The sequence below is a fragment of the Phocoena sinus genome, chromosome 1, assembly GCF_008692025.1.
Source record: "Phocoena sinus isolate mPhoSin1 chromosome 1, mPhoSin1.pri, whole genome shotgun sequence".
NCBI classification, from domain to species: domain Eukaryota; kingdom Metazoa; phylum Chordata; class Mammalia; order Artiodactyla; family Phocoenidae; genus Phocoena; species Phocoena sinus.
In genome coordinates this window covers 42,356,741-42,374,596 of record NC_045763.1, presented here as the reverse complement: position 1 = coordinate 42,374,596, position 17,856 = coordinate 42,356,741, and the positions used below count along the sequence as shown (strand labels likewise).

Here is a 17,856-nt window from a genome sequence, read left to right as displayed (position 1 = left end):
TCTTGGTGGCGGCAGCAGCAGCAGCCTTAGCGTCTCATGCCCGTCTCTGTGGTCCGCGCTGTTAGCCATGGCTCGCGCCCGTCTCTGGAGCTCCTTTAAGCAGCGTTTTTAATCCCCTCTCCTCACTAACCAGGAAACAAAGGGAAGAAAAATTCTCTTGCCTCTTTGGCAGGTCCAGACTTTTCCCTGGACTCCCTCCCGGCTAGCCGTGGTGCACTAACCCCCTGCAGGCTGTATTCATGCCGCCAACCCCAGTCCTCTCCCTGCGCTCCGACCGAAGCCCGAGCCTCAGCTCCCGCCGGCCCCGCAGGTGAGCAGACAAGCCTCTCGGGCTGGTGAGTGCTGTTCGGCACCGATCCACTGTGCGGGAATCTCTCCGCTTTGCCGTCAGCACCCCTGTTGCTGTGCTCTCCTCCGCGGCTCCAAAGCTTACCCCCTCCGCCACCCGTAGTCTCCACCCGCGGAGGGGCTTCCTAGTGTGTGGAAACCTTTCCTCCTTCACAGCTGCCTCCCAGTGGTGCATGTCCCGTCCCTATTCTTTTGTCTCTGTTTAATTTTTCTTTTGCCCTACCCAGGTACGTGGGGAGTTTCTTGCCTTTTGGGAGGTCTGAGGTCTTTTGCCAGCGTTCAGTGGGTGTTCTGTAGGAGTTGTTCCACGTGTAGTTGTATATCTGATGTATTTTCTGAGCGATGAGAAGTGCTTCCAGACACCAGAACTCCAGGCTAAGATCAGAGGAACAGGACAGATTGCTTACATTTCCCCTGAAATGGCTGCTAGTGTTGGAGGGTCTCCTGCAGAGGCTGGGAGTGGCTCTGTTTCACCGTGGGGACAAGGACACTGGCAGCAGAAGTTCTGGGACGTACTCCTTGACGTGAGCCCTCCCAGAGTCTTTCATTAGCCCCACCGAAGAGCCCATGTTGGCAGTGTTCTTTATTTTCGTTGTGGTGGTTTTACAGGAGTATACATTTGTCAGATACCATCTCATCAAACTGCCTCTTGGATAAGTTCAAGTGCATTACCGTGGCACATATACCCTTTCTTATCTGGTCTTATCCTACCTTTCTAGCCCTACTGCTTTCCTTCCCTTGTAAGTACCTAGTTCTGATTTCATTGTATGCCTACTATGTGCCAGGTGCTCTTCTAGTCGTTTAAGGATAGGCTTGACATTAAAATGTTTGTTAAGCTTTTACGGTAAGCAGCTTCAGGGGTTAAAAAAATACAGTCCCCAAAGGACAAATTAAGCAGTTGGGTAGTATGACAGAAAGCCACCACCTTTAGACAGAAGTGATTATTAAGGTAATCTAGTATGAAGCAGTAGTTCTATGGCAAAGCTGTGGATTATGGACAGTCCACAGCAACATCTAGCTGGTACCAACATGCTTGATAGCTAAGCCATTTCTTCTATTCCTCCATCCCTCTCATCTTCAGATTCTACCATTTATTAAACTCCATAGGAGTGTTTCTAATTTTATATGCATAAAAATCACCTTGGGAAGGGAATGGGGGATTGATTAAATGTATAAGTCCTGGGCCAAATACTATAGATTTAGATTCTAATTCTATAATGGGGTAGAGCCCACAAATCTGCATTTTTGAAAACAAATAGTACAGGTGATTCTGATGAAATTGAAGAACTATGTCTTAAGAAACATTGCTAAAGAGTCTTTCACAGATTACTGTCTTGTGCATCACCTTTTCCATTTTCAACATAAGCAGTTTATACTTTCCTTCACTTTTTCTTATCTTGCTGTTTTAATACCCTCTGCTAATAGGTTTCCTCTTTTCTGTTTCCCATTCAATTCTTTGCTCTACTGCTAGATTTTCTTGCTTAAAATGAATGAATAACAAGTTCCTCAATATACATGGTTGCAATCTGGCACTTAGAAGAAAGACTTTCAACAGGTATTAGTTGCTTTGTTCACTCTTTCTTTCTTGAGTCCTAGGATAGAAATTGCCTTCCTCTGTTTTTGAATAATTCATTTCCAACCGCATTCCTGCTCCATTGTTTGTTGTAGAAAATTTATGAAATGGACAAAAGTGTGGAAAAAGTAAAAATTACCAGTAATTCTACTTTTAACTACAGTTAGCATTTTGCTGCATTTACTTCCAGTTTCATTCTATGTCTGTTGTATAAATCTATGTTTTACAAATTTGAGATATACTATATTTGATGCTTTAGAAACTGCTTTTTTTTTACTTGTAGTATTATATCATCATCATTTTCCATATTTTAAAATACTCTTGAAGCACACAGTTTTTAAAGCCTGTGCTATGATTTATCGTAGCATTTTCCTTTTGCTGGTTATTTTGAGCTCCCCTCCATTCCTGATCTCTCACTATAACATAATGCAGTGAAGTTTGTTGAACCTCAGTGATTATTTTTCTACATAGAGATGCCTAGAGGTGCAATTCTGCATGAGAGGGGATGCACATTTTAAAAGTTTTAGATATATTCTACCAAATTACTCTTTAGAGAAGTCTTATTTTAAATTGCCATCAACAGTATACTAATTTATAGTCTTGCCAGTAGTTTGTGATATTAAAAAAACAAAACCAACAAAGACCTCAAGAGATCAGAGTATAAAACTCTTAGAAGAAAATATAAGGGAAAGCTTCATGACATTGGGTTTGGCAGTGATTTATTGTATATGATACCAAAATACAGGAACAAAAGAAAAAGTAAGTGAATCAGATCTCATCAGAATTCAGAAGTTGTGCATCACAGGATGCTATCCATAGAATGAAAAAACAACCTACAGAATGGTAGAAGGTATTTTTGAACCATATATCTGATAAGGGACTAATATCCAGAATATATAAAGAACTCATACAATTCAACAGCAACAAAAAACAACCCAATTAAAATTGTTCCCACTACAAAAAAGAAATGATAATAATGTGATATGATAGAGGTGTTAGCTAATGCTACAGTGGTAATCATATTTCAATGTATCAAATCAACCCATGTATACATTAAACTTACACAATGGTTATATGTCCATGATATCTTAATAAAAAAATTTTTTTAAATGGGCAAAGGACTTGAATAGTTGTTTCTCCAGAGAAGATATACAGGTGACCAGTAAACACATGGAAAGATGCTGAACAACATGAATCATCAGCAAAATGCAAATCAAAACCACAGTGAGATACTACTTCATACCCCTTAGAATGACTGTTCTAAAAAACAACCAAACAAACAAAAAGTAACAAGCGTTGGCAAGGATATGAAGAAATTCGAACCCTTGTGCATTGCTGGTAGGAATGTAAAATGGTGCAGCTGCTGGAGAAAGAGTATGGCAGTTCTTTAAAAAAATTAAACATAGAATTACCATATGATCCATCAATTTCACTTTTGAGTATATACCCCAAATAAATGAAAGTAGGAACTTTTACAGAAAAACAGAACAAAAAGTAGAAGCAACCCAAGTGACCATCGACTGCTGAATGGATAAGCAAAATGTGGTATGTACATACAGTAGAATATTGTTCAGCTTTAAAGAGGAATGGAATTCTGCCATATACTACAACATGGATGAATGTCGAAGACACTATGCTAAATGTTTCATAAACCAGATGCAACAAGGACAAATATGTGTTATACCACTTACAAGAGATACCTATAATAGTCAGATTCCAGCAAGTAGATAGTGGTTACCAGGGGCTGGGGGGAGGTGGGAATGGGGAGTTATTTAATGGATACAGAGTTGCACTGTGGGCTGATGAAAAGTTTTGTAGATGGATAGTGATGGTGGTTGCACAATGTGGAATGTACTTAATGTCACTGAACTGTACACTTTAAAGTGGCACATTTTTATGGTATGTATCTTTTATTACAATAAAAAGGAAAAGAAAAAAAGCTTTGTCAGTTTAGAAATAAATGGTATCTTATGTTTTCAGTTTAGTTTTCTTTTACTCCTCAGTTAATACACTAGGTTTATTGGCTCTTTTGTATGTAAGTTTATGTTTCTATTGTGACTTTCTTTTAAATTTTTAAAAAATTTATAAGAATTTTTTATATATTAATGAGATTATCCTTTCATCCATTACTTGTTTAGCAAATATTTTCCCCATTTATATTTTCATTTTATTGTGCTTTTCAAGATACAGAAGTTTTTTTATTTTTACAGTATTGGACTTTTCCTTCACAGTTTTTCTTTCTGTTTGTGCTTAGGAAACCCTTCCCATTCTGACATATTACTCAGTTTCTGTATTTTCCAAAGTGCTTAACTTAGTGCCGTACACATATTGGGTAGAATGTGAACGTGAGGTTTTAGAACTGGAAGAGCCCTTAGAGGACATTTAGTCTAAATGCTTTATTTTACAGGTATGTAAACTTAAAACTCAGGGAGGCTGCCCTGCCATGATAGTTAGTAGCAGACTCCAGAACAGCCAGTCACTGTCTTTTGACTTTTAGCCCAGTCTGTTACCCACTGAACTAAAACAATTCTGCTGTATGGATAGTGAGCACAGAGTGTCTTTATTTGGGTAAAGGTTCTACAATACAAGAAGCAAAGAGGTAAACAGAAAACAAAGTTTCTAATGAAAAGTGTTTGATAATCTTTACTGATCATTATGCCTCATAAATGACTGGAACTTTTTCTCCCTGTAAAATTATTTTAAATACTTCCCTTACATGTTAGTTATAATCATTAGGTTTCTTTCTGTACTAAGGGGAACATTAATATTTAGGAAAAAAAGACTTCTGTCTTTTAATCTTACAGACACAATTAAACATCAGCCTTTATAGCAATCTTATAGAGTGTTTTGTATGCATTGTTGGGTATAATCTCAAATCCTGTAGGACCCATTGACACACTGTAAATAACCTAAAAATGAGTAGCGTTTTCTGGAATCCTTTTGTTTCAGACTGCCTACATATGCACATATTTATGATTCTTGTTGATAATTACAGGTGTTACAGAAATGATCTTTTTGTTTAAATTTATATGTTTGAGCAGCAAGATATACAAGGGCTGCATCTTTGACCATCTGAGATGGGAAGGTATAGAGGGAAAAACAATGGAACATTGCCTTGTAGTCTTTGCCATTAACTTACTACTTGTTCTTGGGTAAGTCATATCCCAGAATGATTTTAAACAGCCTCTGAGCTGGGTCCTTTCTAGCCCTGAAAGTCTAATGTTGTTGCTTCTGCTATAGAATCTTAATCTGATTTTTCTCAAAAGAATAGTTTCACAGTTGAAACAAGTGTTTGTAGGGGTTGGTGGTTTATAATGTTTAAAATAAGGAAATGAATGGAGGCAGTAGAAGATTTCTGACATTACAAAAAATGTGATTTGAACAAAGGAGGAAGAAATTCGCTTTTGAGAATTGTGCTTGAGAAAAATCCACATGATATATTATTTCTCATTTTGTTTTTTCTAGGTGACAGGTTTGATTTTCTTGTGTCTACTGGTAGACTAAGTCTCATTTTTCTTTGGTGTTGGTTCTTACTTTTTGGTGCCATGTTGTGTTGATATTTTTTAATTCAAAAAAATGGAACAAGGCGTCATTAATATGAAATGTATTCTTAGCTTTTTTAAAAAAATTAATGTGGAATTTGAGGCCCAGAGAGGGCCTATAAGTTGGCTCAGTAATTAATAGTTACTTGATAGAATTGGGGTAATGCTTTTGAACCTAGTGATCATTACTTTTGTACAGTCAGTCTCAAGGAATCCCCCAAATTTCTGAACTATACTTTTGAGAATCACTGCTTTAGATGCGCCAAAATAATGTCATAAAGATGTCTCAAAAGGATCAGCCTATATGCATGAAATGTAAGGACCTGTCAAAATAAACTTCTACACTCCTTAGGGGCAAACCATTAAATGCAGACCCTCATTAATGTAATTTTCATAATGTCTTGCGTTCAGTCAAAAACTAGGAGACATGAGAAGTAGCAAAATGTGACCCATAGCCTGAATAAAAATTAGAAAATAAAAGCATATTCATAAATGGCAAAAATAATGGAATTGGGAGAATTTTAAAACAGCTGTTATAAATATGTTTAAGGATTTAAAAGAAATCAAGAACTTGAATAAAGAATTGGAAAAAACCAAAGGAAAATTCTAGAACTAAAATTTAAGATCTGCAATAAAATATTTACCCTGAAGGATTTAACAGATAGATGCTATTAAAGAAAAGATCAATGAATTTGAAGACATGGCAATAAAAACAGCGTACAGTGAAGTACACACAGCAAAAATACAGGGGAGAGGGCAAAGGATGGAGCTTAAGTGACCTGTCATGCAATAAAAAGTGGCCTAATATATACGTGATTAGATTCCTCCAAACAGAGGGGCTAATAGAAAGGGGGAAATTTTAGAGAAATAATAACAGAAAACAATCCCAATTTGATGAAAACTGTAAACTTACAGATCTAAGAAGCTTAGTAACTCCAAGTAGGAGTAACTCAAAGGAAACCACATCATATTAAAACTGCTGAAAATCAGTAGTAGAAGAAAATTTAAAGTAGCCAGAGGTGAAGAGACAAGGACACATTCCATATAGGGAAAAAAAGAAGATTTTAAAATAATGACTACAGACTTCTTATCAGAAGCAATGCAAGCCAGGAAACAATTTGGTGATATTTCTAAGTGCCAGAGGAATAAAATGTCAACCTGGAATGCTATATCCAACAAAAATATCTTTCAGAAATGAAGACTAAATAAAGATATTTTTTTCACACAAACAAAAACTACAAGAAATAGTAAAGGAAGTTCCTCAGGCCGAAAGAAAATGATACCAGATGGGAAATTAGATTAACACAAAGAAATGAGAAGCACCAGAAATGGTAACAATTTGGGTATATACAAAATATTTTCTTTCTTTTTAATTTCTTTAAGAGATAAATGACATTATAAAGTAAAAGTAAGAGCAATGTATTGTGTGTTTTGTAAATTATGTAGAGATAAATGTATGAAAACAATGCAAAGAATAGGAAAGGGGAAAGGAAGTATGCTGTTGTAAGACAAGTCCTGTGTTACTTGAAGGTGGACTCTGTGAAGTTAAATATGCATATTCTAAACCCTAGAATAATCACTAAAAATAAATCACACATAATGGTTATTAAGTCAAGGTTTGAAATGAAATGGAATATCTAAAACTGTTCGATAAATGCAAATGAAGGTAGAAAAAGATGATAAAAGAAAAAAAATCAGGACAAATAGAAAACAAATAAGACTATAGATAATTACAATAAATATAAATGATCTCACATCCTTATGAGAAAGGTAGAGATTGTGAGACTGGATAACAAAGGAAAACCAGTGATATATGTACAAGAAACCCACTTTAAGTATAAAGCATAAGATTGAAATATACATATTAGAAAATAGTAATCAATATGTATGTTATATTAACAACATTATGGTATCATGCTAATATTAAGTGATGTAGACTTCTGGACAAAGAATATTATGAGGGATAAATGGGGACATTTCATAATGATGAAAATGTCAATTAATCACAAAGACGTAAGTATCCTAAATATGTGTGTATATAATAACAAAAGCTTGGAAGTATGTGAAACAAAACTAATCAATAGAACTGCAGGGAGAAAAGAACAAATCCACAATTATAATTGGAGATAACATTCCTTTCTTATAGTAATGTGCAGAACAACAGACAGAAAATATGAACAGAATATCAACCAGTTCGACCTACTTGAAATGTATAAAATGCTTCTCATAACCATAGGAAAATACATATTCTTTTCTCATGCATTTGCAACATTCATTGAGGTAGAAAATATGCTCAGCCATTAAACAAGTCACAGTGACTTAAAGTGACTTAAAAATCATGTGAGGTATGTTCTCTAACAACAGTGGAATTAAAATAGAAATCAAAGGAATCTGGAAAATCCTGATATATTTGGAAATTAAACAACATATTTCTAAGTAAAGCATAGGTCAAAGAAAAAATCACAAAGGAAATTAGAAAATATTTTGAACTGAATTGTGATGGAAACGTGGCATATCAGTGTTTGTTTGATGCTAACAAAGTGGTATTGAGATGGAAGTTTATGGTTCACATGCTTAATTACAAAAGAAGGTAGTTCCAAAGGCAATGATTAAAGCTTCCAGCTAAGAAATAGGAAAAGTGTCCCTACCCCACCCCAGCCCACCCTTCTGCTTGCAGGAACCAGATTTACCTTCACCAGCTAGATTGGAAAACCTCATAATTCATAGAGGATAGAGTACAGTTGACCAATGCCCTCATTCCTTGGATAGAATACAGTTGACCATTGAACAACACTGGGGTTAGGGACACCAACCTTTTGCACAGCTTAAAATCCACATATAACTTATAGTCAGGCCTCCATGTACTTCATTCCTCTGTACCTGCATTTCCTCACTCACTGATTCAACCAACTGTGAATTGTATAGTACTGTAGTATTTACTGTTGAAAAAAATCCATGTATAAGTGGACCCCCACAGTTCAAACCTGTGTTGTTCAAGGGTCAGCTGTACTCAGAAGGCTCTTGCCTCAGTAGTGTCAAGATTAGCCGTAGATTAAATACCGCACAGGTGGTACCAACATCTTAAAAGCAAAGACCCCAAAGCACTGAACTGTTTCCAGGTAACTTAACTGCCTCCCAGAACAAAGCTCAGTATATTTATAGGAATAAAAAACATTGAGCACCCATCAAGGTAAAATTCACAATGTCTCATATCCAGTAAAAAATTGCCAAGCATACAAAGAAGGAGAAAAGCTGGCCCATTCTGAGAAGAGAAATCAATTAACCAAAAACAACCCAGAATTGACATAGATGTTGGAATTCGCAGATTAAGCACATTAAAACAGTTATTATAGCTATATTACTTATGTTCAAAAAGAGAGAGGAAGGATTTAAAATCATAAGTAATTGAAAAAGTAAAAATAACCCAAATCAAATGTCTAGAGGTTAAGACCATGATGTCTTGAGATGGGATTAACAGAAGATTAGATATTCAAGAAGAACAGATTAGTGAACTTGAAGACATCACAGTAGAAACCAGTTTGGAAAAGAGTTTGACTGCTTCCTACAAAGTTAAAAATACACTGGCCATCCCTCTCTTAGGTATTTACCCAAGAGAAATGAAATCATATGTCCATCAAAGACGTGTATGTTGCTGTTCATTGCAACTTATTTGTAATAGCCTCAAACTGTGGAAAACACAACATGTCCATAACCAGTGGATAGATAAACAAATTGTTGTATATCCATACAATGGAATACTACTTAGTAATAAGAAAGGGATTATCATTACGTGTAACAATGTGGAAGAATCTCAGACAATGTATTTTGAGTGCAAGAAGCCAGATTTTAAAAGAATATTCTGAAATTCCTTCTATCTAAAATTCTGTATAATTCAAGCTAATTCACAAATCAAATCACTGGTTCCCTGGAGATGTGGTAGGGGAAGTGTGGAGGAATTAACAAGGGGCATAAGAAAAGTGTTAGGGGGAGGTGAATAAATTCATAATCTTGATTATGATGGTGGTTTCACTGGTATATTTGTCAAAACTTACAAATTGTGGATTTTAAATATGTGCAGTATTTTATATCAATCATAATAAAGCTGTTAAATTTTTTTGAAAAGAGCAAATCAAACCTTAAGTATGGAAAGAAAACAAATCATACATATGCACACAGAAATCAATAAAGCAGAAAATGGATAAACAGTAGAGAAAATGAACAAAACCTAAAGCTGTTTTTTGAGATCAGTTAAATTGATAGTTTTCTTGCTAATGTGAATAAGAACAAGAGAGAAAACAGAAGTTAATCATATTGAAAATGAAAGGTACCTAAAGACATTGAATGGATTATAAGACAACATTAAGAGCAAATTTAGGCCAGTAAATTTAAAGGTTACATGAAACATTAAAAAGGTAGAAAAACTCTTTTTAAAGGTGTAAGTTACTACAGCTGACAGAAGCAAAAATTTTAAATCTGAGTAACTCTACATTTAATATATAAAGTTATTGATAGTTAACAATCAAAACCTTTCCCTGAGAAAACCCAAGCCCAGATGGCTTCACTGGTAAAGTTTGTCTAATATTTAAGGAAAAAATGTTAGCAGTCATTCACAAATAGAGAAAGATGAAATGTTGCCTAATTCATTTTATGAAACCAGCATTAACCCTGATACTAAAACCAGACAAAGACATTACAGGAAAAGGAAACTTATTACAGACTATTTCTTACAACCATAGAGGCAGAAATCATTTACAAATATTTGTAAATTGAATTCATTAAATATAATAAAAATATATACATATGTATATAATATAACTCACGGTCAAGTGGGCTTTACCCAGGACTATAAGGCTTGTTTAACAATTTGTATATAATCCATTATTGTAGTTCACCATATATTAGTACAATGAATGAAAAAATTCATTTGATCATTTCAATAGATGGAGGAAAAAGCATTTGACAGTACTTAACAATATTTAAATTTTCGTGTTTTTTAATAATTAAACTCGCAGCAAAGTAAGAATAGAAGGAAACAATCCCATGAGAGTTCTCTTTTCTCCATATCCTTTCCGCCATTTATCTCTTACTTTTTGACGGTAGCCATTCTAACACGTATGAGATGATACCTCATTATGGTTTTTGGTTTGCATTTCCCTAGTGACTAGTGATGTTGAGCATCTTTTCATGTACCTATTGGACATTTTTTTTTTTTTTTTTTGCGGTACGCGGGCCTCTCACTGTTGTGGCCTCTCCCGTTGCGGAGCACAGGCTCCAGACGAGCAGGCTCAGCAACCATGACTCACGGGTCCAGCCGCTCTGCGACATGTGGGATCCTCCCGGACCGGGGCACAAACCTGTGTCCCCTGCCTCGGCAGGCGGACTCTCAACCGCTGCGCCACCAGGGAAGGCCCCTATTGGCCATTTTTATATCTTCTTTGGAAAGATGACTAATCAAGTCCTTTGCCCATTTTTAATTGGAGTATTTGGGGGTTTTTTGGCTATTGAATTATATGAGTTCTTTATATATTTTGGGTATTAAACCCTTATCAGATATATGGTTTGCAGTCAGTGGACTGTTCCTTGATGACATCTGCATATCTTCTCGGTTTTCGAAGTAACATACAGGAGTGCCATCTTGTGTTAAGATCTTTGGAGTCAGGCAGACCTGGATATAAAAACTGGCTCTGAAACTTGCTGCATTCTAGCGCTTCACTGCCCTAAAATATTTTGGATATTCTTAAAACAACAACTATTTATTGAGAACCTATACTGGCTAGATACTATGCTAGACACTTATGTGTGTATTACCTTAATTAATATGACTTAAAGCTAACAACCTTTTTTGAGTCCATTTTATGTATTGGACACATAGTAACACAAAGTATTTTCCATTCCGTATGTCATTTAATACAGCAACCCAATGAAGTATTGGTACTATAGTTATTATTCCTACTTTAGAGAAGAAGAAGTTGAGACCAACAGAGAAGAATTTTTTGAATATGAGGAACTCAGGTTGCTGTCACGGCTCTGGGTTTGTTTTCTATTCTTTTCTACCTGTGGAACAAAAGACTTTTTGTATTATATGTTACCCAAGCTTGTAACTGGGACTTTAACTTAAAGTCTCTTTTTGTTTTTCCTTTCCTTTAGGTTATGAATGCTAAGGGTGTCTCCAAGAGTTTAAGCAGGAAGTGTCAGGTGAAGATAAGTTTCTAAGAGGAAAGCACTGGGCAGGCTTGTAAGCGCATAAGCCCAGTTCCAGATAGGTACAGCTTTAGAAATAGCAACCTTAGTCACAAATGAAAAGGCAGTGTTTATATGTATTTGGTAAAAGAAGTATAGCTCACCTTTCTCTCATTTCCATGAACAGAACAATCCTTTGTCAGCAGTGATATTTTTGAAGGTCAAAGTTGATAAATTTTGTGCTTCTAAAATAAAATGTTGAATCACAATTCTTTTTATGATGTTTAATCGCTATCCAAAGTGCCTAGATAGGAATTTTCTTTAGGAAAGTAAAAAGATGTCACTAAGGCCATGAAGGGTTTGATTGTAGCATTGCTTGCTTAGGCAGCTGTGCTTCCATAGAACTTGTATAGTGTAAGCTTCACCCGCCATCTTTTCCTTTATCAGCATGGAATTACTTTTCTTTTAATGTATAGTATAATCATTTTCTGCAGTGTTCAATCACTTAATATAAATGAAATTGAATTATGTGTTAATCTATAATTATAGACTAACCAACCTAATAAAAGCATATATATGAAATATTTGTACATTCTGATTTAATGATCTGTTTATTATACTGTAGTACCAGAAATTAGCTGGTTAATTTATAAGTAGACTCGATTCCTGAAAAGTAATTTATGGAGTACTGGGAAAATTGTGATTCCTCACTGTTTCTCATTAGCATCATTTTCATTTTTTCCTTTTTACCTTTTGGTCTTTGTCTTCACTGAATAGAATATCCTGGCCTTTGATTTGGCTCTCCTTCACAACCCGGCTATACTTCACGTTTGGTTTAAATGCAGCTGTATTTCAAGCTGGGTTTAAGTCTCATCTGTCTCACAAAACTTTCTCTATTTGATCCACCATAATTTTTTTCTTTTCTGAAATTTTGCTGCTTTTCTCTTCAGCACAGTTTAAATTGTCTTCTAGATTATATACATTGACTTTATTATTTTTTTCCAGCTACATTCATGGATGTTATCTCCTTTCACCCTTGAACCCTAGAGGTAGATAAGATAGGCAATATTATTTCCCATTTTATAGATGCAAAAAATCTTATCTTAGAGGTAGATGAGATAAACAATATTATTCCCCATTTTATAGATGCAAAAAAAAAAGGCAAGTTATTTGATTTCTTCAAGATAAGACTTCAGCCCAAGTCTTCATTCCACAATTTGCTTTCCCTATACTATAATGCCTCAAGTTTTGTACTTTACCAACTACTCCTACCATATGCTGAGCACATATAGATATTATCAGTTGGTTTAAAATAGATTATTTCCTTTCAAACCCCCAGTCACTGATATCTGTTTCTTTTTAAAAAGGTACTTAAGTAATTGTGGAGTCTTTTATCATAATGGTGGAGCCTTAGTTCTTCAATGGCACAACATGTTGTATGATCAAGATTTGAAATTTTGACTACTGAAATTTTTCATATGCATTCATCAGACAGATGTCATTGACTGTGGACCATATGCCTAATATTAATGCTAGCTCTGGATATGAACAAATATTTATTGCATTATTTTGTTAGTAATATCTGGTCTCCTCTTTTTCGTACAGGAGAAATTAAACAGATTCTAGAAAATGAACTTCAGATACCTGTGTCTAAAATGCTGTTAAAAGGCTGGAAGACTGGAGATGTGGAAGACAGTGTGAGTTTAGTAACTGCATAAAAATAAAAGAAAATTAAGTTATGCTATTGACTAAATGATGTATAAAATTGTTTTTTATTAATGTTGTTACATATGTCAGTTGTAGGTTTGGTAATAGTAGCTGAGTTTAAGGAATCAGCAAACAATGTTTTTCAAGCTAAAACATTTTCATAGTAAACAACAGTTTTAAGTGAGTTAGATATGTAAGTGGCATGTTTTTCCTACTTCTAACTATTTTATAGGAGTTAATTTGACATTCTTTTTTGAGAGCTTTTACATTTTTCTCAAACCTCATATGATGTCAGTAAGTGCCTTGGAATAATAATTTTTTTCTTAACATCTTTATTAGAGTATAATTGCTTTACAATGGTGTGTTAGTATCTGCTGTATAACAAAGTGAGTCAGCTATACATATACATAGATCCCCATGTCTACTCTGTCTTGAGTCTCCCTCCCACCCTCCCTATCCCACCCCTTCAGGTGTTCACAGAGCACCAGGCTGATCTCCCTGTGCTATGCAGCTACTTCCCACTAGCTATCTGTTTTACATTTGGTAATGTATATATGTCTATGCCACTCTCTCACTTTGTCCCAGCTTACCTTCCCCCTCCCTGTATTCTCAAGTCCATTCTCTATGTCTGCGTCTTTATTCCCATCCTGCCCCTAGGTTCTTTAGAACCTTTTTTTTTAAGATTCCGTTTATATGTGTTAGCATACAGTATTTGTTTTTCTCTTTTTGACTTAACTTACTTCACTCTGTATGACAGACTCTAGGTCCATCCAGCTAACTCAATTTCATTTCTTTTTATGGCTAATATTCCATTGTATATATGTGTCACATATTCTTTATCCATTCATCTGTTGATGGACACTTAGGTTGCTTCCATGTCCAGGCTGTTGTAAATAGACCTGCAATGAATATTGTGGTACATGACTCGGTTTTTTTTTCCTTGCGGTACACGGGCCTCTCACTGCTGTGGCCTCTCCCGTTGCGGAGCAGACGCGCAGGCTCAGCGGCCGTGGCTCACAGGCCCAGCCGCTCTGCGGCATGTGGGATCTTCCCGGACCGGGGCATGAACCCGTGTCCCCTGCATCGGCAGGCGGACTCTCAACTACTGCGCCACCAGGGAAACCCTACATGACTCTTTTTGAATTATGGTTTTCTCAGGGTATATGCCCAGTAGTGGGATTGCTGGGTCAAATGGTAGTTCTATTTTTAGTTTTTTAAGGAACCTCCATACTGTTCTCCATAGTGGCTGTATCAATTTACATTCCCACCAACAGTGCAAGAGGGTTTCCTTATTCTCCACACCCTCTCCAGCATTTATTGTTTGTAGATTTTTTAATGATGACCATTCTGAGTGGTGTGAGGTGATACCTCATTGTAGTTTTGATTTGCATTTCTCTAATGATTAGTGATGTTGAGCATCCTTTCATGGGTTTGTTGGCAACCTGTATATCTTCTTTGGAGAAATGCCTGTTTAAGTCTTATGCCCATTTTTGGATTGGGTTTTTTGTTTTTTTGATATGGAGCTGCTTGAGCTGCTTGTAAATTTTGGAGATTAATCCTTTGTCAGTTGCTTCATTTGCAAATATTTTCTCCCATTCTGAGGGTTATGTTTTTGCCTTGCTTATGGTTTCCTTTGCTGTGCAAAAGCTTTTAAGTTTGATTAGGTCCATTTATTTATTTTTGCTTTTTATTTCCATTTCTCTATGAGGTGGGTCAAAAAGGATCTTGCTGTTACTTATGTCATAGAGTGTTCTGCCTATGTTTTCCTCTAAGAGTTTTATAGTGTCTGGCCTTCCATTTAGGTCTTTAATCCATTTTGAGTTTATTTTTGTATACGGTGTTAGGGAGTGTTCTAATTTCATTCTTCTACATGTAGCTGTCCAGTTTTCCCAACACCACTTATTGAAGAGGCTGTCTTTTCTCCATTGTATATTCTTGCCTCCTTTATCAAAGATAAGGTGACCATATGTGCGTGGGTCTATCTATCTCTGGGCTTTCTATCCTGTTCCATTGATCCGTATTTCTGTTTTTGTGCCAGTACCATACTACGTTGATGACTGTAGCTTTGTAGTTGGTCTGAAGGAAAGGAGCCTGATTCCTCCAGCTCCATTTTTCTTTCTCAAGATTGCTTTGGCTATTCGGGGTCTTCTGTGTCTCCATACAAATTGTGAAATTTTTTGTTCTGGTTCTGTGAAAAATGCCATTGGTAGCTTGATAGGGATTGCATTGAATCTGTAGATTGCTTTGGGTAGTAGAGTCATTTTCACACTGTTGATTCTTCCAATCCAAGAACATGGTATATCTCTCCATCTGCTTGTATCATCTTTAATTTCTTTCATCAGTGACTTATAGTTTTCTGAATACAGGTCTTTTGTCTCCTTAGGTAGGTTTATTCCTAGGTATTTTATTCTTTTTGTTGCAATGGTAAATGGGAGTGTTTCCTTAATTTCTCTTTCAGAATTTTCATCATTAGTGTATAAGAATACAAGGGATTTCTGTGCATTAATTTTGTATCCTGCTGCTTTACCAAATTCATTGATTACCTTTAGTAGTTTCTGGTAGCATCATTAGGATTCTCTATGTATAGTATCACGTCCTCTGCAAACAGTGACAGTTTTACTTCTTCTTTTCCGATTTGGATTCCTTTTATTTTTTTATCTTCTCTGATTGCTGTGGCTTAAACTTCCAAAACTATGTTGAATAAGAGTGGTAAGAGTGGGCAACCTTGTCTTTTTCCTGATATTAGTGGAAATGGTTTCAGTTTTTCACCATTGAGGACGATGTTGGCTGTGGGTTTGTCATATATGGCCTTTATTATGTTGACCTAAGTTCTCTCTATGCCTGCTTTCTGGAGGTTTTTTACCATAACTGGGTGTTGAATTTTGTCAAAAGCTTTTTCTGCATCTATTGAGATGATCATATGGTTTTTCTCCTTCAACTTGTTAATATGGAGTGTCACACTGATTGTTTTACATATATTGAAGAATACTTTACATCCCTGGGATAAACCCCACTTGATCATGGTATATGATCCTTTTAATATGCTGTTCGATTCTGTTTACTAGTATTTTGTTGAGGATTTTTGCATCTATGTTCATCAGTGATATTGGTCTGTAGTTTTCTTTTCGTGTGACATCTTTGTCTGGTTTTTTTATCAGGGTGGTAGGGGCCTTGTAGAATGAGTTTGGGAGTGTTCCTCCCTCTGCTATATTTTGGAAGAGTTTGAGAAAAATAGGTGTTAGCTCTTTTGTAAATGTTTGATAGAATTCGCCTGTGAAGCCATCTGGTCCTGGGCTTTTGTTTGTTGGAAAGTTTTTAATCACAATTTCAATTTCAGTGCTATTGACTGGTCTGTTTATATTTTCTATTTCTTCCTGGTTCAGTCTTGGAAGGTTGTGCTTTTCTAAGAATTTGTCCATTTCTTCCAGGTTGTCCATTTTATTGGCTTAGAGTTGCTTGTAGTAATCTCTCATGATCCTTTGTATTTCTGCAGTGTCAGTTGTTTCTTCTCCTTTTTCATTTCTAATTCTATTGATTTGAGTCATTTTCCCTTTTTTTCTTGATGAGTCTGCCTAATGGTTCATCAATTTTGTATATCTTCTCAAAGAACCAGCTCTTAGTTTTATTGATCATTGCTGTAGTTTCCTTCGTTTCTTTTTCATTTATTTCTGATCTGATCTTTATGATTTCTTTCATTTTGCTAACTTTGGGGGGTTTTTTGTTCTTCTTTGTGTAATTGCTTTAGGTGTAAGGTTAGGTTGTTTATTTTGAGATGTTTCTTGTTTTTCAGGTAGGATTGTATTGCTATAGACTTCCCTCTTAGAACTGCATTTGCTGCATCCCATAGGTTTTGGGTCATCGTGTTTTCATTGTCATTTGTTTCTAGGTATTTTTTGATTTCCTCTTTGATTTTTTCAGTGATCTCTTGGTTATTTAATAGTAGTATATTGTTTAGCCTCCATGTGTTTATATTTTACAGTTTTTTTTCCTGTAATTGATATCTAGTCTTATAGCATTGTGGTTGGAAAAGATACTTGACATGATTTCAGTTTTCTTAAATTTACCAAGGCTTGGTTTGTGACCCAAGATATGATCTATCCTGGAAAATATTCCATGAGCACTTGAGAAGAAAGTGTATTCTGTTGTTTTTGGATGGAATGTCCTATAAATATCAATTAAGTCCATTTTGTTTAAAGCTTGTGTTTCCTTATTTATTTTCATTTTGGATTATCTGTTCATTGATGAAAGTTGGTGGTTAAAGTCCCCTACTATGATTGTGTTACTGTTGATTTCCCCTTTTATGGCTGTCAGCATTTGCCTTATGTATTGAAGTGCTCCTATGTTGGGTGCATAAGTATTTACAATTGTTATATCTTTTTCTTGGTTTGAGCCCTTTATCATTATGTAGTGTTCTTATTTGTCTCTTGTGAGAGTCTTTATTTTAAAGTCTATTTTATCTGATATTAGGATTGCTACTCCAGCTTTCTTTTGATTTGCATTTGCATG

At 35.6% G+C, this 17,856-nt stretch overlaps 1 protein-coding gene across 1 annotated transcript in view; it reads left to right on the top strand.

Moving 5' to 3' along the window:
- Positions 1-17,856, top strand: part of FAF1 (Fas associated factor 1) — a 492,565-nt gene that overhangs the window by 206,791 nt on the left and 267,918 nt on the right. Inside the window, exon 5 of the mRNA XM_032640813.1 lies at positions 13,249-13,340. Coding sequence (XP_032496704.1) covers positions 13,249-13,340 — 92 coding nt within the window. The remainder of the gene's footprint in view (positions 1-13,248; positions 13,341-17,856) is intronic.